Source organism: Condylura cristata, unplaced genomic scaffold (genome assembly GCF_000260355.1).
Source record: "Condylura cristata isolate star-nosed mole 26May11 unplaced genomic scaffold, ConCri1.0 scaffold00040, whole genome shotgun sequence".
NCBI lineage: Eukaryota > Metazoa > Chordata > Mammalia > Eulipotyphla > Talpidae > Condylura > Condylura cristata.
This window is the reverse complement of record NW_004567141.1, coordinates 8521047-8544517: the sequence shown is the minus strand read 5'-3', so window position 1 is coordinate 8544517 and position 23471 is coordinate 8521047. Positions and strand designations below refer to the sequence as shown.

General features: G+C 43.8%; 1 protein-coding gene across 2 annotated transcripts in view; it reads left to right on the top strand.

Moving 5' to 3' along the window:
* The window catches only part of RUFY1 (RUN and FYVE domain containing 1), a 51849-nt gene extending 29938 nt beyond the window's left edge, over positions 1 to 21911 (top strand). For both annotated transcript variants that reach the window (XM_004693677.2, XM_012733305.1), the window contains exons 8-18: positions 122 to 191; positions 2732 to 2833; positions 3802 to 3918; positions 4953 to 5120; positions 10784 to 10881; positions 13150 to 13269; positions 13907 to 14036; positions 16456 to 16550; positions 19133 to 19181; positions 20309 to 20386; positions 21460 to 21911. In XM_004693677.2, the coding sequence (XP_004693734.1) occupies positions 122 to 191; positions 2732 to 2833; positions 3802 to 3918; positions 4953 to 5120; positions 10784 to 10881; positions 13150 to 13269; positions 13907 to 14036; positions 16456 to 16550; positions 19133 to 19181; positions 20309 to 20386; positions 21460 to 21603 (1171 nt within the window). In that variant the 3' untranslated portion in view covers positions 21604 to 21911. The remainder of the gene's footprint in view (positions 1 to 121; positions 192 to 2731; positions 2834 to 3801; positions 3919 to 4952; positions 5121 to 10783; positions 10882 to 13149; positions 13270 to 13906; positions 14037 to 16455; positions 16551 to 19132; positions 19182 to 20308; positions 20387 to 21459) is intronic.
* Positions 21912 to 23471: the final 1560 nt, after the last annotated feature.

The following is a 23471-nucleotide window of genomic DNA, read 5'->3' as shown; positions in this document are numbered from 1 at the left end:
GAGATGCTTTGAGTCTCTATTTCATACAGGAAATCAAGGAATAGCTATTTGCTTTGTATATAAGTAGAGAAAATCATCCACTTTTTAAATACACATGTACTTCATGTTTTATTTTCGCTAGCTGCACAGTTGGGGATCTTCAAACCAAGATAGATGGCTTGGAAAAGACGAATTCAAAGCTTCAAGAAGAGGTTTGTAACTGGTCATTAGAATTCCTAAAGCACCAGGACCCATGGCTAAGAGAACTGGATTAGTTGGTGTATCTGACCAGAGCTGTTTGTGGTAGGAGTGGGAATTGCCAACCTAGGTTGAGCTGCACAGGGCACATCCTCAGAATGTCTGGATTTTGCCCTGCTGAGGGCTTCCATGACCCAGTGCAGCTGATCCCAAGCCATTTCTCAGTAAACTTAGGTTTTATCACAAAAATCCAAAAGATAACAAGCTCTCAGTGGAAGAGCCCATCTCCTGTTGCAACCATGCTATTCTCTTCCTCTTCTCCCACCTCTCCTAAGATGCAGTCTGTCTCCCTGTGGCCAGGAAAGCACAGACTGTTATGAGGTAAACATATCCTGGCCCACCGCTTCTGTGTTTGGGCAACTCAGGAGTATGATACCATTCTCCCCACAGTGTGGTCTTTCTCTGCTTTCTCACTAGGAAGAGAGAGAATGAAAGGACAGGAAGAAGGAGGGCTGAGGCCGAGGACGAAAGCTTGCTGCCAGCTGCCGGGCAGTCTCCTTGGTGGACACATCTTGTCTCCTGTTAGCAAGAGGGGGGTTTCTCAGCCTTTCTGAGGCTTTCCACAGGTAGCGGTCCCTGGCTGCTCAGGCTTCCCCATCAAGTCTCATTGGGAAGGAAGAGGGTGTTTAGAGGGGACTGAGAGTGACCCCCATGGTGTGAAGTCAGGTTATAATTGAAAGGAGTGTCTTAAGAGTATGCCCTTGCAATGGAAGGCCCCAGCTTAAGGCTCACTAAAAATTGGTGACTTCCTCTTCAGGGCCTATTCTGAAAAGCAATCAGGAGGGGGGCTCAGATTTGTGCAAGTTGAAGGAAATTCAAAAACAGCACTCATAGATGGGCCTCTTAGATGGCTCATGAACCTGATGAGACTTGAGATTCACCTTGGGTGGGTGAGCCTTTGGGCCTAACTTTAGGTAGGTAGGTAAATCTTTGAGCCTTGGTTTTTCTCATCTCCAAATTGGAGATCTTACAATATTGTTGTAAAGATTAGATTAGATTAATATATAAACGTACTTCAGACAACACTTGGCATGGATGGTACTCAAGAGAAATTGTGGAATTTAGAACAAGCACATTCACTCTGTTCTCTCAGACAAGGTAGCATGCATGCTTTTAGTAAAGGTCTCATTTAACCTTTGAAATAAAGCAATACCATATTTTTCATTAAAGGCAAACAATTGTACTAGAAAATGTGCTTTAGAGAAACATATAGCAGTCCTTGAATAATACCATTTCGGTCAACCTCATTTTGCTAGAACATTGAGGGAAAAAAATCTGCCAAACATTGAACCAAAGTTATTCTAGGACCTACTTTCATTATATGTTGTTTGGCATAAAGTAACAGTTTCCAAGAACCTGCTGACTACATTAAGTGAAGACTTGCTGTATACTTCTCTTCAGGGTATGCTTTCTATATCTAAGGAGAGTAGAATGGGAATTAGCTTATGGTTTTCCCCTGCTTCTTCCCTGTAGGAACAAACATCTCCTTTAAAACTAAAATTTCTCATTTGGATTTTAAGTCCTGAGTTCTAAGTGCGAGTGGAGAGTAACTTGGAGAATTTAGGTGCTATTGATAGAGAAAAGTTAAGAAATGCAGTGCATCAAGGCCCCCTGTTTACGAATGATGCCAGGAACACAGAACCAAGAACAGATTTCTTGCCTCGATCTTCATCTCTAGCCCCTCCTCTCTGCAAGCTGTTGAAGAGCCTAGATGGGACTGGCTGGCAGGACTGTTCACACCTTCTACCTTTCCTCTCCTGACTGCCTCTCCTCATCAGGCTTGTGAAAGCCCCCTGCCTCTCCACACTTTCCCTAAACGACAATAATTCATTCAGGGAGGCAGTGGTGACTTCCTAGGGCTTGTCTTTAATGATTTGGTTGTGATTCCGCTCCCCAGATTCTTTCTTTCTCCCTCCCATGATGATATTGTGTAGAAAACCAGGCAAAAATTAAGAATCGGGAGAAAAGTATATAATCCCTTTGCCTGACTGCCTCGCCAGTATTTTGGTATATATACAGTCCTTATCTAAAACATTTTAATGCAATGGATTTTTTTAATTAGAGTGAAGACACACTACATAATCTGGTATCATAAGTATGTGCTCAAATCATAAAAACCTGTAAATACTTTAATAACTACATATTTCTGTTTGATGCTTCCATCGTAATTTAACAAACCATGCATATAATGTTGGACATTTAGAGTTCCTAATTTTTTGTGTATGTAGACCTTTGCCCACATTAAGTTGTATTTTTATAAAAGGGGAGGGCAGAGATAGCTAGGGACAATGATGGGAGATAGATTTTCTAATATACATGTCTATATGTTTGGAATTTGAACCTTGGTAATGTATTACCTTATCAAAACAAAGAAATCAAAATATCTAATATGCAAAATACATTATAAATTGTGAAGATGCCAAATATTAGTTTTTAATTTGAACAGGGAGACTAATTTTGATGTTAAGAAATTATAAAAATCTTTCCTAATCAGCTTTCTGCTGCAACAGACCGGATTTGTTCACTTCAAGAAGAACAGCAACAATTAAGAGAACAAAATGAATTAATTCGTGAAAGAAGTGAAAAGAGTGTCGAGGTAAGAAATTAACCTCACAGTGGTGACCTGTTTCTCTCTCAGACATGTTGATCACTAGTCTCAAACCCATGAGCAAATAGCAACCTCCAAAGGTGCAGAAATCCCTTGGCTGATGACAGAAAGTGCCTCCGCCCCTGTGCCCTCGCATGCCCCTCAGGCCCCTAGACCACTTGGAATTTTCCAAGCACATTGCTCCCTGACATCTGGGCCTTTGAACAAAAAAGTTCCTATTCATTCTTCAGTTCCATTCACATGCCAGGTTGTCTATGCCACAGCTCTTTACGTCTCCCTCCCGTACTGAACTTAGTTACTGTTTTAGAGAAATGCTGACTTGTATTTATCTCACCTGGTGAATTGAAAGTAAAGGTCATATCTGATTAATCTCAGAATGTACCCACTGCTAAAAACATACTCAATAAATGCAGAGTAGTGGATTGCATGTGGAACTTTACCAGTAAGGACCATTGTGTTTTAAAGAAAATTAAATGAGCAAATGTAAGTTGTTTTGTGAAGCTAGCCTTTAAAAAATCTGTTGACTTGCTGTCATCCTTCAAATTAAAAGACATTTTGAAATAGCTCAAAGTTATATTAACCTTTTTCTCTATTATTATGCTTTTTAAAAATAGAACAGACAGGGCACTCCCTGGTGGTGCAGTAGGTTAAAGTGCAGCACTATGAAGCCAGCTGCAGCTGCTTCAGCATGAGTTCTATCTTCAGCCAGGGAGGTGACCCACATGGCACAACAGACCTCTCCTGTCTCATCCGCAGCTCCCCTCAGCAGTGTATTTCGTCAATCTGCCTGTTCTGCTCCTCACTGTCTCTAGTGAATCCTCTCACTGCCCCTGCACCTCTGGCCTGTACCCCAGTTCTGTATGCATAAATAAATAAATATTTAAAAAATAGAACATACAACATTTAAAAGAAAATTCTATATTTTGTGATAAGCTTGGTTTTCTTGTTTGATACAGATAACAAAACAGGACACAAAAGTTGAGCTGGAGACTTATAAGCAAACCCGTCAGGGCCTAGATGAAATGTATAGTGATGTGTGGAAGCAGCTAAAAGAGGAGAAGAAAATTCGTTTGGTGAGTATGTGAGCCTGAGTATCTTTAGAAAGAATTCCCCAGTTGTCCTCTAAGTTATTTCTATGAATAGCATTTTTCACATACTTACTTAAACCTGTTGACACACAAAGTGAGAAACTGACCTTATTAAATAAATAAAGGCTATAGTTACCACTGAGTTATGCATTTTTTCCAGTTTCATAAATATTTTTTAGGGATCTCTTTGAGACAACAAACTTTTGGTTGTTCTAACAAAACAGCTCTCTGGTCACATCCCCTAGTATGTTCATTTCTACCAAAATTGCATCAGTGACCCATGTTTTTTATTAGTTCTTACACCTACTTCATTTCTTTGCTTCTTGGTACAGATATGGCACTGAGTTATCTAGGTCAGCACTCTTTAAAAATGGTTGCATCCTGGCCCTCCCTGGTGGTGCAGCGGGTCAAAGCACAGCACTAAGAAGCTTAAGCCACTTCCGCATGAGTTCGATTCCCGCCTGCCCCAGAGGTGACCACATGGCGCGGCAGACCTCTCCTGATCTGCCCGCTGCTCCCCTCAGCAATATACTTCGATGATCTGCCTGTTCTGCTCCCCACTCTGTTTCTGGTGAAGCCTCTCACCCTCCGCATCTCTGGCCTGTACCCCAGTTCTATATGAATAAATAAATTTAAAAAAAAAATGATTGCATCCTTGTTGACATAAACTAACAAGCTAAATCAGAAAGTATGATGTGGCAATAGGAAATCACTTGTAGCGCAGACATTCTATTGACCCATGTGTTTTGATCTTAAGAACAAACCCCAAAATTTGAAGAGCAAGGTTGCTACAACTGTAGGCTCATATTTACCACCTACCAGCTTCCTGTTGACTGAGTTGAGCAAATTTTCATTGTAAAATGAGAAAAAAAGAAAATAATAATTATGTTCCAGACAGACTTTTTAAACCTCCCTAACCCAACCTGACCCCGTTTATATTTTAGGCATTTTCTGAGATTCAGCTTCAGTTATGTACATTTCTGTGGTCTACTCTAAAAACAGTCTGCTTTTTTTCCTAGGAACTAGAAAAAGAACTGGAGCTACAAATTGGGTTGAAAACTGAGATGGAAATTGCAATGAAGTTACTAGAAAAGGACACCCATGAGAAGCAGGACACACTAGTTGCCCTCCGCCAGCAGCTGGAAGAAGTCAAAGCGATTAATCTACAGATGTTTCACAAAGTTCAGGTGGGCATTGGTTTTGCATTCATACCCCAGCCTGGTTCCCTGCAGTTTGTCTCTAAGGGAGATGATGAGATGCAGCCTCCAGGAGAGGAAGAGAGTAGGCGCAGCTGTGACATCTTCCAACATGTCAGCCTTGGTCCACAGCCCTATGACATGTGACTGCATCTATTTAAGTCTCTCAGCAATCCCTGAGAAAAGTTTATAAAATGGAAGGAAATGTAAGTGACAAGGCCAAACAGAGTGACCAAATCATATGCCCCTGCTGGTCCAACTAATAACTAGCTGAAAAGCAGACTGTGTCTTTTGAATCTAGACCTGAATTTTGCCTGTTGTACCTTCAGCAGTCTTCCTTCTGTTTCCTTCCACTTTAGCGACTAATTGTTGCACCAAGAAATAAAGCAACAGTAGAAGTTAGAGCTTTCTTTTCAGGCTTTGCTTTAATAAAGTACATCTTCCAGGATCTTCAGGCTACTTGTTCACTGCTTACCTCTCCTGTCATGTAAGAGTGGTCGGTTGTGCCGTATTTGAGAGATAGCATCTAAAAATTATAAAGCTCCCTTGTCTTTCAGAAGGACCCAGTTTCTGTTCTCAAAACTTCTTTTCTTGAAGTTCTGTAAGCTATTTTCTTGTGTCAACAATCCATTTAATACCACCATCTAATTCTCAGTCTCCCTCAAATTTCACCATTTTCCATAGCATTGTCTTTCGGGGTGTGTGTTCATGTGTATTCAGCTTTCTTAATAAGTAATTATAACATCGATTTCAGGTGTTCATTGTTGGGCACCAACCTATGTGTATACCACATTAAATTCACCGCTGAGAGTACAAGTCTACCGACTTCATTACACCATTGGTATTTAGCAATGTCTTTTAAAGCAGATTTTATTTAATAATCATAAATTGCTTTTAATTGTCATCTTTTAGTTAACTTTAATCTTGACTAGTTTTTCAGCCTTTCTTAAACTACTGGACTTTGACACTTTAGAAAATTGTTAAATTGTGATTTTATACAGCAGTCATCAGTTTGTTTCCCTAATGATACTTAGTACCCACACTCAGATTATTCATCTTTGGCAGAAGCACGCAGAAGGGATCTTGTGTTCTAATGCACTCTACCCAGAGAACGGTTTCAGTTTATTCCATTACTAGGACTTTCTTGGTCAAGAGGTTGTGTGTCAAGCATTTGCACTGAAAGTTACCCAGTTTTCTTTGAAGCTGGTAGGTGTATTGTGGAAACTTACTGAAACGCTGTAAAAACCTCTCCCCCACCTTTCACCTCATCTATTTATATCAGAAGGACTAGGAGACAAAAGTTGATTGTGGGTTGTAATCTGTTATAATCAGTATTTATTTTGATGTTTAATTTGCCCCAGAGTTAACTAAAGGCAACCCTTGATATTAGCTTCTATTTCCTTGAATTAACTTCTATTTTCTATTGACATGTTGCTATGAGTTTTTTTGAGTACTTCTTTCCTAGGTGAACTCATTTGTATTTTCCTCACTTGGTGTTTTAATTACTATGTCTCAATGTTTGGCCAGTTGTCTTAACTTGCTAGGGCTGCTCTAACAAAGTGCTTGCAAACTAAGTGGTTTAACAGAATGTAACAGTCTTATAGTTATGAAGACCAGAAGTCTGAGATAAAGGAGTTAGCATAGAGTGAGTTTCTCCTGAGGCTGTGAGCAAGAATCTGTTTCAGCCTTCTCTCCTAGCTTCTGGTTCCTTTACTTGGAGAACTTTTCAGCCCCATCCTTGCCCTTGTTCTCCCTGTGTGCATATCTGTCCAAACTTCCCTCTTTTAGAAAGACACCAGTCATATTGAATGAAGCCTGCCCTTACTCCAGGATGACCTCATCTTAACTAATAATGTCAGCAATAACCCTTTTTCCTAGTAAGGTCACCTTGTGTGAAACACATGGGTTTGGGAAGGCTGTAGCTGAACCCCAGCACCATGGATTAAGCCTGCCCTCATTGCCCTTTTTTTTATTTTAAGATTGACTTACCTATTGTAAATGTTTACTCTTAAAAAAATTTTTTTTTAATGCATGGACTAAGTTTCCTTTTTAAAATCCGCTTGCATTTCATAAGTAGAAATTACATTAAATTTATAAATTAAATTGTGAAAAAATGGACTTGTGTCTTTCCAGCCACTAGCAGGAGGAGGTACTCTCCCATTTATTCAGGTATTCTTTTATTCCCTGTACTCTACAAAGCCTTTACATTTTCTCTAGATGAATGCCTGGATTCTGTATAGCTCTAATTGTTAATGTGAGTGGTGCCTTCAATTAGTTACATCCTCTACTTAGGTCTTGCTGGTGTAGAAAAAGTATTATTATAATTTCAAGTTGATCTTGTGTTTGACTGCCTTTCTTACCTTCTAGTTCCAATAGTTTATCAGTTGATCCTCTTGTTTTTAAATGTAATTGATCATGTCCTAGTCAAAGACAATTTAATCTCCTCAATCTCAATTTTCATATTTGTTTTTTTTCTTATGTCATTCATCAAGGCTTCTGTGATTACATTAGTAGTAGAAATAGTTAGCAAATTTGTGATCCTACTCTTAAATGTTTCTCCATTAAGCATAATACTTCCTAGATGTTTACTATGTAATCTTTACTGAGTTAAGAAAGTTCCTTTCTAATTCTTGTTTGTTCAGATGTTTTATTATTAATGAGTACTGAACGTCAGCAATTTTGTTTTCATTTTATCTATAGTGATAATCATGTTCTTTTTCTCCTTTATTTATGTTATGATTTAGTTCAGTAGACTCACATCCCTGGAATCCAACTTGACTTTGATTTATTTAAAAATACTGTAGATTCAGTTAACTAATGTCACATTACAAATAATACATGTTTATGTATGAGATAGGCCTCTTATTTTCCTTCCTTTTATTACTTTTGTTTAAGAATTTTTTTTTTTTTTAGATTTATTTATTTGTGCATACAGAACTGGGGTACAGGCCAGAGGCTCAGGGGTGGCGACAGGCTTCACCAGAGACCGAGCAGAGGAGCAGAGTGGTGGAGCAGAATAGGCAGATCTACGAAGTACACTGCTGAGGGGAGCAGTGGGCGGGTCAGGAGAGGTCTGCTGCGCCATGTGGTCTCCTCTGGGGCAGGAGGGAATGGAACTCATGCAACTCATGCGGAAGTGGCTTTAGCTTCTCAGTGCTGTGCTTTAACCCCCTGCTCCACCAAGGAAGGCCCGTTTAAGATTTTTTTTTTAATTTTTTTATTTATTTACAAATGCAAGAAGCAGGGTCTAGGCAAGAGGTGGGAGGTGGGTAAGAGCAGTCACCAGAGACAGAGTGGAGAGCAGAATGGGTGGATCTACTGGAAAACATTGCTGAGGGGAGCAGCAGGCGAAAGAGACACCTGCTGCCCCATGTGGGTCCACTCCCTGGCCAAGATCTCCCTGGCCAGATGGAACTTAGGCTACAGTAGCAATAGCATGCTAATGCTGAGATTTAACCCCTGCAGCACTGAGGCCCCCAATTTTCTTTGCTTTTATACTAACCTTACTTGACTTTAGAAGGAAGGTTGGGCTGGCATTATAAAATAAGTTTTCCTGCTTTTTTTTTTTTTTTTTTTTTTTTTAATATTTATTTATAGTAATGTTATACTTCTAAGTTATCATTTATGATTTCCTCCTTTTTTTTTTTTTTTTTTTTTTTTTGTCTGGAACAATTCCTGTAGGTAGCAAGTATCTATTCTCAAAAAATTCTGAAAACTCACCTATTTATGTCAGCCTGGGGCATTGTGGACAGGCGACTTACCATTTCAGTTTTTATTGAATGCTACTCATTTCTTATGTCAATTTTGGCACTTTTTTCCTAAAATTGTATCTCACTTTGTTTTAGGTTTTCAAATGTGTTTAGCCCATAGTTGTTCATAATAACTTTTACTAAATTTTTTATCCTCTCACTTAGCATTCTCTCATTTGCATTTTTTGTATTTTCTTTACTCAGTCTTGCCAGAGGTGTGTCAGTTTTAATAATCTTTTCAAATAACCAGAGTTGTTTTTTTTTTTTCCTAATTTCGGTATTGTTTGTTGTTGACATTCCTTATTTCATTGATTTCTATCTTCACTTTTATTACATCTTTTCTTATTTCTTTGGGTTTGCTTTGAAACACTTACGTCTTTTTTAATTTTATAAAAAAAATACACAGTTGGGCCTCCATGGTAGAACAGGGGTTAATGTCTCAGCACTATCGAGCTATTGCCAGCCACAGCAGGAGTTCGGTGGGGGAGGGGAGGAGGGACCCACGTGTTGCAGCAGCCCTCTCCTGTCTGGGCTGCTGCTCCCCTCATTGTGTTTCAGTAGGTCTGCAGGTTCTGTTCCCCACACTTTCTCTGATAAATCCTCTCACCCCCTGTACCTCTGGCCTAGACTCTCCCTAGTTCTTATTTGCATAAATAAATAAAAATAAATCTTGGGCCCTCCCTTGTGGTGCAGCTGGTTAAAGCACAGCACTAAGAAGCTAAAGCCACTTCAGCATGAGTTCCATCCCCGCCCACCTGAGAGGTGACCCACATGGCGGGCAGACCTCTCCTGACCTGCCTGCTGCCTGACCTGTCTGCCCGCTGCTCCCCTCAGCAGTGTACTTCATCGTCATCTGCCTGTCCTGCTCCCCACTCTTCTCTGGTGAATCCTCTCACTACACCTGCACCTCTGGCCTATACCCCAGTTCTGTATGAATAAATAAATCTTTAAAAAATAAATGAATACATCTTTAAAAAGAAGGTAAAGTTAAAAGTGAGCCACAAGCACTGCTTTAACTTTGTCCCTCAAATTTTTACAAAGACTTCATCTAAAAAACACATTTTTCACATCTAAAATTGAGTGCATCATCCAATCAGTGGCATGATGTGTTTCAAATAGCAATTTTTTCTTTCTTAATGGTATATAAAATTAGTGTATATCCTATAATAACTTTAGTGCACAGAAATAACAGTGTTTTTATTCTCCTTAGTTGTAAGTATCTCATAATTTCTTTTTGTTTTTTTGGGTTAGTAGTTTTTTTCATAACATGCCTTTTTTTTTTCCTGTTTTTTTGTAATGCCTATTTTTACAACTTAGATCAGTGAATATATTCCCTACATTATCTCTTAGGAATTTATTAGGACTTCATCTATCTTCAGTCTTTCTGTATTTTATTTTGAAAGTGTCTCTTACAAACACACAGGCTATGTTTGAAAACCTAGACTTAGAAAACCACTGTCAAGTGTATGAACCAGCTCAACCTTGAATTTATACTCTTAACTTCACCCAGGTGCTACCTCATTTCGAACATCATTCTTTATGTTGCTCAGAGAGGTGCTTAACAACACCTATGATGAGAATGTGCAATAGTTGAATAGAGCTATAAACATTGCATGCCCCATGAGAATAGCTCAGTCTTAGTGAGACAGATCTAACCCTGTATTTCCTTACAAAAAGGAGCATGGTCTATTCTTGGGGGTGGGGGCAAGACATTATTATCTCCCTCTTTGCCTTTATTTTTGTTGAGAAAGCTGGGAACTGTGGTCACTTTTCTTCCAGTGCTCCAGGAAAGAGCAGCAATTAATGAATGTTCTTGAGCCTTTTATAAAAGTTCAAGATGAAGAACTAAACCCATTTAGGTGAAAGAGGAAGATGAGTGTAAAACCCTTTTCCTTGCCTTTATAGACTGCAGAGAGTAGCTTACAGCAGAAGAATGATGCTATCACGTCTTTTGAAGAGAAAAACAATCAGGCTATGTCCAGTATGAAACAAATGGAAGAAAGGTAATCACCTCCCCCAGCACATAGTCCATAGATGGCAGAAGACTTGGGAACTTAAACTCAGTCACTCTACAAAGTACAGATGGGTTTGGATGGCTGTCCTTCCAGCCCAGCCTTCCCCAGAAAGCCAGATTCACCAGCTTGGCCTACGCTTATAATTCACTTAATCCACTTAATTCACTTTTTGACTACTGCATTAGATTGTCCTCTCAGAGGATGAGGATTATACAGTGAGCTCCTGCTACTGTCACATGTAAATATCAGTCAGCCATGAGTCAGAATAGTCTAAAAACAGACCTACACAAATATGGGCAACTGATTCTTTACAAAGGTGCAGAGCAATTCAGTGGCGAAAGGATAGTCTTTTAAATAAGTGATGTTGGAACAATCAGTCATCTGTAAGTCAGAATGAGTATCAGTCTATACCTCACAAATGAATCTTATTCTACACATTACACCTTACATAAAAATGAACTCAGAATGGATTGCAAGTCTAAATATAAAACTGTAAAACTTTTGATGTTGTTGTTGTTAAAGATTTACTTATTTATGCCTATAGAACTGGATTATAGGTTAGAGGTGTGGGTGAGAGGCTTCACCAGAGACAGAGTAGGGAGCAGAGCAGGCAGATTGACAAAGTACACTGCTGAGGGGCCCCCCTCAGGCGGCCCAGGAGAGGTCAGCTCCCTGGCCGGGGATTACACTTGTGTTGCAGTGGCGTCAGACATCTTCATAATGCTGTGCTTTAACCCGTTGCACCACCAGAGAGGGCCCTAAAACTATAATACTTTTAGAAGAAAACTAGAAGGATGTATGTCTCTGTTTTGGGCAAAGCAATATTCAGTGACATAAAAGCGTAAAATGACAAAAGATATTTCACATGAATGGTAAATAAACATACAAAAAGACGTTCGGCTTCATCAGCTATTAGAGAGAAGTCCACACAGTCCACGGCCATGCCACCCTGAACGCGCCCGGTCTCATCTGGTCTCGGAAGCTAAGCAGGGACAGGCCTGGTTAGTTCTTGGATGGGAGAGAAGTATGCATCAAAGCCATGAGGTACCCATAGCTGGATTATAACGGAACAAGCGAGAAAATGATGATGATGAACAGCTGTATACCAGAGACATTTTGTGGGGGTGGGGTGAGAAATGGGATCAAAAATGGGGGGGGGGGGATTGCAGCTGAGATGGAAATGTACAAAATGATGTTTAAAAAAAAAAAACTATTATATTAAAGATTTATTTATTTATGCATACAGAACTGGGGTGCAGGCCAGAGATGCAGGGATGGTGAGAGGATTCACCAGAGACAGAGTGGGGAGCAGAACAGGCAGACTGAAGAAGTATGCTGCTAAAGGGAGCAGTGGGCAGGTCAGGAGAGGTCTGCTGCACCATGTGGATCACTCCGGGGCTGGGGATCGAACTCGCACTATAGAGGCTGCGGCTCGCTTGCAGTGCTGATCTTTAACCCGTTGCGTCACCAGAGAGGACCTATACAATTTTTCTAATGTCATTACCAAATACTGGAAGAGCTAGACTTCTCATCATTACTAGTGGGAAAGTAAAATGGTATAGCCACTTTGGAAAGCAATTTCTTAAAAAGTTGAACATATTCTTACCAAATGACCCAACAATCCTACTTCTGGCTGTTTGTGCAAGAGGTTTGTGCAAGAGAATGAAAACTTAAGTTCACACAGAAACCTGTACAGACATGTAGAAACTCTATTCCTAATTGCCATAAACTCAATTATCTTACATTAGAGGAAAGGATAAACAAACCAGTACATCTGCATGGTGAAATACTACTTAGCCATAAAAAAGAAGGAATCACTGATACCCAGAAAGCTTGGATGATGTCAAAAACATTATGAGAGAAAGAAGCCAGTCTCAAATGATATATTATTAGTTATAAAGCAGTCTCATAAAAACAAACTTATGTGGTATAGGAGCATGTAAGTGGTTGGCAGGTTTTAAGGGTGAGAGGTGTGGCTACGGGGGGCAGCATTAGAGAGTTTCATAATGGGACTATTCTGTATTCTGATTGCCATGGTGCTTCCATGATCTCTGCACGTGCTGAAACTCAAGGATCCTGGTCACACACCACTCAGTTACACTGTGTGTATCTCAGGTTAAAGATACAAGAAAAATCATAAGCCAGCAAGAATATCAACAAATAGCACTGTATGCTACAGAGCTAACATACAGTGTAACTAACTGTAACTTGTGGGACTGGCTGATTCCTCACACAGGTTTGGTTCTCTTGGTCCAGGTTACAGCTCTCTGAGAGGGCAAGACAGGGGGCAGAGGAGCGGAGCCACCGGCTGCAGCAGGAGCTGAGCGGGAGAACTGACGCGCTGCAGGGGCAGCTCTCCCAGCTGCGTGACCAGTGGTAGGAGCGGCAGGGGCTCGGGGAGGGCTGTGGGCAAGAGCACCCCACTTCAGAGGGCTGGCAACCCTGCGAGGCCGGGCCATGACGAGAGCACTGGCATCAAGTGAAAACCCCAGTGATGAGAAATCTCTCTCTTCCTTGTTTCGTAAAGGGGAAAACCATTACAGAGGGTCCAGCAATGTGCCCAGGGTTCCTTAGCAGATGAGGGCTCTCCACACTCAGCTGAGATCAGTCCTGGCCTTCAGCAGCTTTCTCCCCCACCGTCCCCTAGTATCTTTCATATCAGCTGGCTCTGGTCGGGAAAAGGAAGCATGAGTGCTGGGGCTCAGACTCCTATCTAGTAGAAGTTTCTGCCTGTGGGAGAAGTGTTCAGGAGCCTTTTCCATTCTCCATTTGCATTAAATTTCCAATGTGTGCCTGCATTGCTTTCTCCTCTGAGTTCGGGTCTTTCTTAGGGAGGTGCAGACAGCCCTGGGGAGAGGAAGCAGTGTTTCTGTGCTTTCTCGAAGGGTCTGATAGATGTTCACATGACAATTCAGATTCCCTTGAAGTCCTTACTCTGTTTGGTGATTTGGATTCTGGGTTTTCCATGAAAATCTCCAACGAAGACTAACTCAAGTTTATTTTGGGAATGCAGCTTAAGTCTAGAGAAGGAGTTGAAATCAGAAAAAGAACAGAGACAGATTCTACAGCGAGAATTGCAGCATGAAAAGGATACCTCCTCTCTGCTCCGAACAGAGCTGCAACAAGTAGAAGGATTAAAAAAGGTAAAGAGGGCTGTACCAGAAAGATTGTCCAGTGTCTCCAGAATCCCCTACTAAATCCCCTCCAGCTGAGACTAATACACACCTCCTGACTGAGATCCCAGCCAGAGAAGCAGGCCCTGCTATGCGTGTTCACAGGGGCCTGGGGCTCTGTTGTCCTTCCCTCTGGGCTCCTGCTGCAGAAGGAAACTGCAAAGACATATCACAAGCCAGTGAGCAAAGCAGGTGGGCTCAGTGATGTGCCCTAGAAAGAGAATAAAAGGAAAGTACCCCCCACATGGGGCAGGGTAGCTTCAGAAGAGAATGACAGTTTGACACAGAGATTTGAGCAAAAAACCTCTCAGGCAGAGATATCAGGAAGCATGAGGGTCTGCCTCACTGCAGGAGCAGAAGGGCCTCTTGTGTTTGAAGTATGGTTAGCAGAAGCAAGTAGCATGTGAGCTGCAACCTCAGGTAGACAGTGCCAGCTATGGGCCTGAAACACTTTATGGGATTTGATTTTTTTCCCAAGCCTGCTAGGAAGCTGTCTTAAAGCTGTCACTTTAAGGCAATCACTGGCTACTCTATGGAGAATGGTAGGTTTATAAGAGAGGGAACTGGGAATAACCAGTAAACATTTCAAACAAATACTGGTCCATGCCTTATCTCCAGAGGTGTGGGGTCAGATATCCTGGTTCCCAGAACCACAGTTCCTGGGTCATTCCTTGGAAGCTGACTGAACCAGATCCCCAGATCTCCCTGAGACTGAACCTTAGTCTGTTCCCGTCCCTTAGGTCTAAACCCAAGCCTAGTCCACCTCAAGGGTGACCTGAGGCCCCACTTGAAGCAGGGCTTGTATGCTATGGTGAAGCTTCAAAGAGCCAGAGGATGTGGCTATGCCAGCATCTCATTATAGAACTAGACCTAGACTACCCACGAAACAGCTGAGTCTACAATTTTTTTCCTACTTTAAAATCATCAAGCAGTCCTCCCAGGAGGTAGGAAGGTACCAGCAGTTCTGTTTAGAGCTGACTGCAGCCCAGGGAGCTGGGGTTTCCTCTGGCCTCCATGGCCCTTCCCTCTGGGACTGGTAGTCTCTGCACCAGACTCCCAGGTCTGCTGGCCAGTGGCAGCCTTCCGGCCCAACACCTTCCCTGGAGGATCCTGGTGCAGCTTCTAGGTTTTGATTTTGCTTCTTGAACAAAGCAGTGGGGATTTACCATGCAGTCTGAGCCAAGACGAGACCTTTTGACTTCTGTTGAAAAGTACCTAGAGCCCCTTGTGGAGGGCCCACTAGAAGTGGAGTAGAAATCACCGGGGATGGGAGAGGTTCAAGAACCAGCTCAGACTTGGGGAGGAAAGGAAAGGAAAGAGGGCAAAGAGGACTTCTAGGAAGTTCTGCTGTGTCAAGGAACATGTCTCCAAAGTACACTGGTCTAAAATTTGTAATCCCCCCACCTCCTACCCCTCGCAACCACCCAAAGAAATAAAATGACATGTCTGAGTTCAGCAGTTAAGTCTCCAGGTGCATTGCATGCCATTCCTAGGCTCTCGAGCAGAAAGCCCAGGGGATGCTGTGTGGAACTCAGGTCTCGGTACCACTGCTGCCCATGGTCACCCTGAACCCCAAGTGATTTTTCTAGTCTTCCTTTGGCCCTCACCAGCCTTTGTTTCCCAAAGTGTTCCAGTCAGAAACCATTATCATTGTCACCTCAGGAGCTCCGCTGTCCACACACATGGCTGCTGGGCTTCCTCTCAGCCATCAGGTCTTGCCACTCAGGCAGCGAATGAGATCACTCATTACATCATCCTTGCTCATTCATTCTCAGAAAATGCTGGACATGCCTTTCCCAAAAAAACAGTTTTTTCAAACTAGCCTTCACTGGTGCAGACTTTGTCTAATTGGTGGAAGGGTCACATGTGTTTTTTAAAAACATTTATTTATGCATACAAGAACTGAGGTGCAGGCCAGAAGTGTTGGGGGTGAGAGGATTCAACAGAGACAAAGTAGGGAGCAGAACAGGCGGACTGACTGAAATACACGGATGAGGGGAGCAGCTAGCGAGACAGGAAAGGTCTGCAGCTCCCTGGCTGGCCGGGGATCAAAGAACTCATGCTACAGTGGCTGGCGATAGATTGTTAGTGCTGTCTTTAACCCCAGCCCCACCAGGGAGGCCCCTGTTAAAAACTTTTTATTAACTTGCCTATGGAACTTACCAGTCCATTGCCTGCTGCAGAGCCGCTCCTGTGAGGCATCCTCCAGGTGCCTAAGAGCTGATGGGAAGTAAGCTGTGAAATAATCCTCACTGTTAATGACATTAATACAACAAAAACATTTTTTGCTCCTGACACACATCCTGACCAGCTTGGTGCTGTGACTAATAAGCCTTAAAAGGAAAAGGACTTTAAATTCTATGTCAAGCAACTGATTTGTTCATTTTAGGAGCTGCGGGAGCTGCAGGATGAGAAGGCAGAGTTACAGAAGGTTTGTGATGAGCAGGAACAAGCCCTCCAGGAAATGGGACTGCACCTCAGCCAGTAAGAATCCCACTACAGCAGCACATATGGGCCCTCTCCTTCCTGGGGAGGGTCACACCAGCCTGCCTGCCACATTCCTCGAGCCCCAGACTTGCATTGTGGCATAATGAGGAAGGACCAATTAGAAGCACAGCCAGTGGTCCAGGGTGACCCCCACGAAGTCAGGTCTCAAGGACGCAGCACTGACTTAATGGACGTCTTGTGTCACTTCACAGTGTTCTAGTCAGTGACAGTTCACACATACAACAGCAGCCCCAGGAGGTTTCTGGTCAGCCCTGCCATCCAGACGGGTGATTACACTCCATAACATGCCCACAGCATCACTACCTAGCAGCACATTTCTCAGCACCATCCCCATTGTTAAGCCACCAATGACTGCAGTTCATTGAGACTATCCTTTTCTGGTGACCAGAACGCTCGTGTTCACTCGGCATGTAGGTCCCAAGAGAACCAGATGGGTTTTGAGCTGTTTGCTCTTCGGGCCTGCAGTCAGACCAGTCAAAATTTCAGCTGCCATGGCGTGCCGTGAAGCAAGCACGGGAGCCACCCACCTCCCCTGGAACAAGACTCACCTCTGAATCTTGTCACTCTTCTTGTTGTGCTATGGAAGCACAGACCCTGGAACTTTGTCTCCTCCCAACTCAATTGCTGTCCTGTCTGCTAGTCCACTCCTGCCAAGTAACCCTGGACAGTCTTAATGATCACACTGCACATTGTAGAACTTAACCATTTTTAAGAGAAAAAAGGCATCAGTCTCCACCTTCCACCTCTACCATCCAGCCTCATACCTCTCAGTAAGGTTGACCAACACCAGCACCTGTGACAGCCAGCAGAGCCATCTGTCAGAGAACAGAAGTTCCCCTTTCTCCATCATTTCTGGGTTTCCTCCCTGCTCCCACTGGAGTCTAGTGTCAGTGCAGGGTCACCAGAGAGGGGGTCAGGCCCAGCACTAGCATGACCAGAAAAGGCCTGGCAATGGAGGTTAATGAGAATACACTAGAAACACAATGAAGTATGCAGGTACACTTAAGTATAGGAATTTTCTGAATCTAAAGTTATGAGATCTAGAGTGGTGGTGTGGTCCAAGCCAGGAGAATGTTGTGACCCTAATGGGAGTGCCATCTTTTGAAATAGTTTTGTGGTGAAGGTGATGGTCATTCAATCCTGTCACCATATCCAACTCAGAGGTAAGATACTGATCCCTCATTTCTGGTCTGAGATTCACCCCTCTCTCCACACTATGAGAGGTACTCCTTGAGAGCAGGCCAGTGCCTGCCATGCTCAGAACACAAATCAGCTGAGGAGTCCCAGGAGACTAAAGAACACCAGGTGTGAAGGCTAAACATGACTCTGGCCTCCTGGGTTTGTGATAGTATTGAAAGAGGTGGCCTCCTCCAGGCAGCTCTAACATGGGTCCCCTTCTCAAGCGGCTAGCTAGCACCATTTCTTCACCATTCATTCTTTCACACTGGATGAACAGCAGGCCGATCCACGAACATCTTCCTTCATTGTAGACCAGGGACTTTGGAAATGTGGACATGCTAGCTTTGAAAATACACCTCTGTGTAAGCGGTGGTACCCAGTGCTGCCAGGCCCAGATTTCAGAATGTCCCTCACAGGTAAGTAGCTAGGGTGTTGCATGGCAGGGACTTGTGACCCCAGACAGCTATGTAAGGAGTTGCCTTTATGCCTTTCTCCTTCTTCCCTGCCTCTTGTAAGCCCATATCAAATGACAAAAAAAGTCTCTTCTTAGGGCCTCCCACCAGCTATACGCTTGCCATTTCTTTACCTTGGGAACATCTAGTTTTCCAGAGCTTTATATCCAGGAAAGTCTATGTATGTTCACACTGCCATCCTGGCCTAGTTTCCTGGGTCTGTCCATGCTAGGCAGCCTTCAAGCCTGTTCATCTGCTGGCCTATTTCTGCAGCTGGTCCAGGGAGGGAAAGAGCCTCTGCAGTCATCCCTGAAGACCACAGACTTTTCCTAAAGGCCCTGATGTTCAGTTCCTTAATTCTCCCTTAGAAGTCTAGTCTAGCCGTTCCACTCTGACACTGAGATTAGGGTAATCTAGTAACAGTTTAGTCTAATCTTAGCTTTTAAGAAAGGGCTCAAACAAGTTCTCCCCACATTATAAGTAACAGTTTGTCTGTTTGGTATGATTCTGCCAATTTAGACCACATTCCGCCTATCTCTTATGTAGACAACCAAGGAACTGTTCTGACCACAACTTTCTAGGCTGAACAGGCAAAAGGAAAAGGGCTGGGGAGAAACACAAAATCTGATAAAGAGGCAGCCTCCCCAGCACTTGTCATCCTCAGGAATGGTTATACAGAGAAGCAAGAGTCCTCACCTTCTGTGATAGAACTCTTAAGTTTGTAAGTGATTGCAACCATTCTTTTTCCATCTTGGGAAGGCTCAGCCAGTGTGTTGAGGTGACTCGGATTCTAGAAAGGTGGGAGGCACTTTATAACAATTTGTATACTCGTCACACATACCCCATTACCTTGGCAAAGCTAAACAGTCACTGTAGATTTGGTTTGACTTTTAGTCTCTCTCTCATGACTATGAATTTGTTTTTAAGATCGAAGCTGAAGATGGAAGACATAAAAGAAGTAAATAAAGCACTGAAGGTACTGGAACATCTTTGTTAGCATAAAAATCATTGCTCATGACTGTCAGTTCATGCTAATGTCAAGTACACTGTCTGGGGCAAGAGGCTGCAGTGCCCCCTGCCAGTTCTGAGGAGCACTTAAACCCTCAGCAGGGCCAAGATTTGCAACCATTCAGGGGGAGAATGACTCACTTAAGGAGCACATGTTGACCACTGTGCACATTACAGGCCAGGGGCTGGCCTGGTGCAGGGGAGATGTTCCAAGCCCCAGCTCTGGCAGGAGCGATGTGCACGTAGCCCTCCTCCACGTGGGGTCCTGCGGCTTAGGCTGGAGCAGAAACCCTAATGTCTCTAAGCACCTGACTTCAAGTACACTGCCTAGTCACAGGCAGATTATCATAGCAGCCTGGACTTGGAGTTCCTGTCCGTTTATTCCTCCTTTACAGACTGAGCTCCTTGCACATGACTGCTGTGGTCTGTTTGCCTTATATCCCCTGCACTGCAGAGTTGGCACAAAATGATAGTACCAGAGGGAGGCTAAAAACCTAAGTGGGACTCTAGAGCCAATGGGAGCTGTATGACAGCAGAAAGCATGGGTAGCACCTCATCCTAAGCCTGATGAATGTCATCAAGAAAGGTGTATCTGGAAGGGGCTAAGAAGCCAGAAAGGAACATCAGGTTGGTGATCCCTTTGAACCATTCAGTCCAGTTAAGTACTCAGTGGATAAGTAAGGTATTCCTTACAGAGCCATCCAAAAAGGCATCTTTCAAAGCCTTGGCTGCCCTCACCACAGGTCTGGCGTGTGTGAAGGGGCCCCCATTGTTCTGGTGTGGCAGTCAGTGGGCCCTTTCCCCTCCTGCCAGTTCACCTGGTCTCTGGATAGCAGGGTTTGATGTGTCAACACCTAGGTACTGACTGGTACCTCCAAAGGAGAGCAGATCTCTGGGGTAAAAAGAATCTAACTTGAGGAAATTACCAGCAGTTTGGACTCATGAACTGTCTAGCCTGAGCTCCAGCTGTCAGGGCAAGGGCTAGTTCTGTGAAGCCACAGTTAGTGTAGAGGAGGGACAGTAGGTGCTAGGCCAGGACACAAGCTCTGGAGCAGAGCTCTAAAATGGGTTTCTGTGCTACTTTTTACTCCTCAGGGACATACTTGGCTGAAAGATGATGAAGCAACACACTGTAAACAGTGCGAAAAGGAATTCTCCATCTCCCGGAGAAAGGTATGTTGGAGTTACCTGCTGGGATTCCCCTTCCTTTGGCTCTGGAAAAAGCCACAGGCACCAAGGTCCACCACACTGTGATCCCTTTCACTGGATTGATGACTATGCAGCTTTCAAGATTACCTTACCTTAGGCAACAGCCAGTCACAGGCCTTGTTCTCAGTATGTTCAATAACTGGCAAATTCCTTTGGGTATTGGATGACTGTATGTTGCTGAAAATTTGTAAGCAGCAGGACCCAAAATCTGGCTACTGAAGCAAAAAACTGAATCTATGGGGAACCTAATGTGGCAGATCTCAAAACAAGCATCAAAAAGAACCCCAAAAGCTCACTGGCTGTCTGGGCAGGGCACTTGCCCCAATCAGTCTGCCTCTGCCTGTGCTGTCTGACTCCAGAACTACAAATTCTGCTCAGGGGTCCAGCCTTTGTTTCAGGGTGACAGGGCCTCAATGAACCCACTGGGCAGGAGAAGGTCCAAGTGTTCCTATCTTGCCATGTGGATGTTTGTTTCCTCTGTGTAAGAGGAAGCAAAACTCCTGAAATTTAGTTAGTGCCTTGCAACAATAGGGCTAAAGGACTAAACAGCCGTCCTGAGGTAAGATCCACCACAGAATGTAAGGCCTGCTGGAGGTTGGAGACAGATTGTCCCCCACCAGAATGGCCCCGGTCCATCATCTAGGCTGATGAGGGCAGTAGTGTAATAGTGAAGAGCAGGGCCCACACAGGTGACTGCCAGTGCCCCTAAACTCCCTGCTTGGGAGAGGCCAGCTACAGAAACCATGGGTCACCACCATCATGGGTCACAGGCTCTATAGACCGCAAGGAACGTCAAGTCCAGGAAACAACTTTTAAAGGGAGGGGGGTAAAAAACTTACTCATACAACTCTACACCCCTTTGCCAGCACTCCCAGAGATTTTTCCAGGGACCAGATGTAAAAATGAAGCTTTAGAAGAAACCTTTCCAAATACACTGCTAACTGCCTCCTGGGGAGAGATCACTAAAAAGTGGGGCTGGTATGGAGACCTGGAGTGTATGTAACAGGTTGTGCAAGTACCTCTCTCCTGTCCTCTAGCACCACTGCCGCAACTGTGGCCACATCTTCTGCAACAACTGCTCCAGCAACGAGCTGGCCCTGCCTTCCTACCCCAAGCCCGTGCGCGTGTGCGACAGCTGCCACACCCTGCTGCTGCAGAGCTGCTCCTCCACGGGCTCCTAGGAGGGCACCCTGACGGCCGTGCCACCTGGTGCGAACCTGCTTTGGGGGTGAGGCGGGGCTCCGGCAGCCCTGAACCAGTGCCAAACTCTGGGTCTCTGGGAACTGAAGGCTTGCAAGAAGTTTGTCCCAGAGACGCAAAGAGTAAGAATAAAACCTTGGCCAGGGCTGCAGCCACTGGAACGGCATGTGGGACTGGAAACTGCGTGCCCTTTCTGAATTATACAATTCCTTTGAATTCAAGCTTAATACACTCCTTCCTCCTTCAACGGCTTTGGTTTGGAATAGATAAAACTTCATGATTTTGCTGATGTCCTCAGCTTCCACTTTTCAAATTAACATTTTGTAGCAGTTGTAGAAGTGCAGTAAATAATGGGGTTTCTTTTCTCTCTGCTCTGTGTACCTCCATGAAGAAATCTGCCATTTCACCCTTGTGAGTCCATCAGTGCCATGCAATAAAATCATTTCATTTGGAGGCAGAAAGCGAAGGTGCCTTTGTCCACTTCACAGAAGCTGCCTCTGCAGGGCCTCTCGGCAAACCCACCAGGACTCATTAAGGGCCTTGTGTTGAGGCCTGGGTGCCTACTAGGTTGCAGGGGACAAGTTATGCCACTGGCAAAGTGAAAGGGCAGAGGAAACTACCTTAATTAAGCCTGTTAGCAAAGCTCAAAAGCTGTTTTCTTATTACCATATGGATAAGGAGCTTCAAAAACCCAAAGCTGTCTCGTGTTGCTATAGGAATTGAACTGCTGGTTCAGCACCTTCCTCTTGCAGTGCCCCACCGAGAGCACTGCCTCCCCTCCCCCAGCCTCCTGGAACACAAGTCAGTATCTGGAATGTTTAGGGTTAAGAACCTAAAGCATTATGTCCAAATATCATGATCTGCCAGGTCTCAGCCTTCTCCACCCTTGGCTGGACTCTCACCTTGTCATTCCATCTCCAACCAGTACTCCGGCCTAGTCTCAGCCGTCATACTCCCAGCTTCCCCAGAATTAAGTGTCCACCACAGCCTGGTGCTCACTTAAACTAGTTTGAAGGTAGTTACAGATTCAGCAAGACTTGGTAACAAAGACCTATGCAATTAGATTTCTAAACTGACCAGCTTCCCCACCATATTCCTCCACAGAACTCCTCTGCCCTTACCCTGAGCAGCTTTTCGTGTTATCAAAGGCCCCCCTTTCTCACCAGTTTACATACCACTGCACTACCCCAAAACTAATCGGTCTTAGTATTAGATAGCTGTACCTTGTTTTCAATGCACCCAATTTGGACTCCAACTTGCTGGGGAGTCTTGGGCAAGTCACTTTACTTCAGAGCCTCAGCTCTTATCTGTACACACAAAAAAAGGAAGTGGGATAATACCTCCCTATTTAATACACTTCCGCCATCTTAGCAAGAGTGCCTATAAAGCTCCCACCACGGTGCCACTTGTTCACTGCTCTTTCCAACATACCCACTTTCCTCCTTGAACCTCACCTCCCCACCCCCAGGCAGGTGTTTGGTGAGCATTATTACTGGGATCCTCATGCAAGGTATCAACCCGAAATATGGGATAACTTTTCTACTTGGAACTTCACACATGGTCCTAAGCCCTCGGTCTCATCTGATAACCTGCCCTGACATAAGCAATAAGGAAAAGAAGCTCTAAGGCAAAGCTTTCTCAACTACATGTACAGGGCTATCAGGGAGAAGGTTTGGGTAGGTGGGCTATCATGTTAAATCAAGATTGAAAGACTCCCAGATGCTAGTACACAGAGCCATAACTTCCAAAGAACCAGAATGTGGATCATATCATTTGACAAGACCAGTCAATTCTGAATTAGCTTACAAACTCACAAATTTCTAGTTCCAGCCCCTCCTTTTCCGCAAAC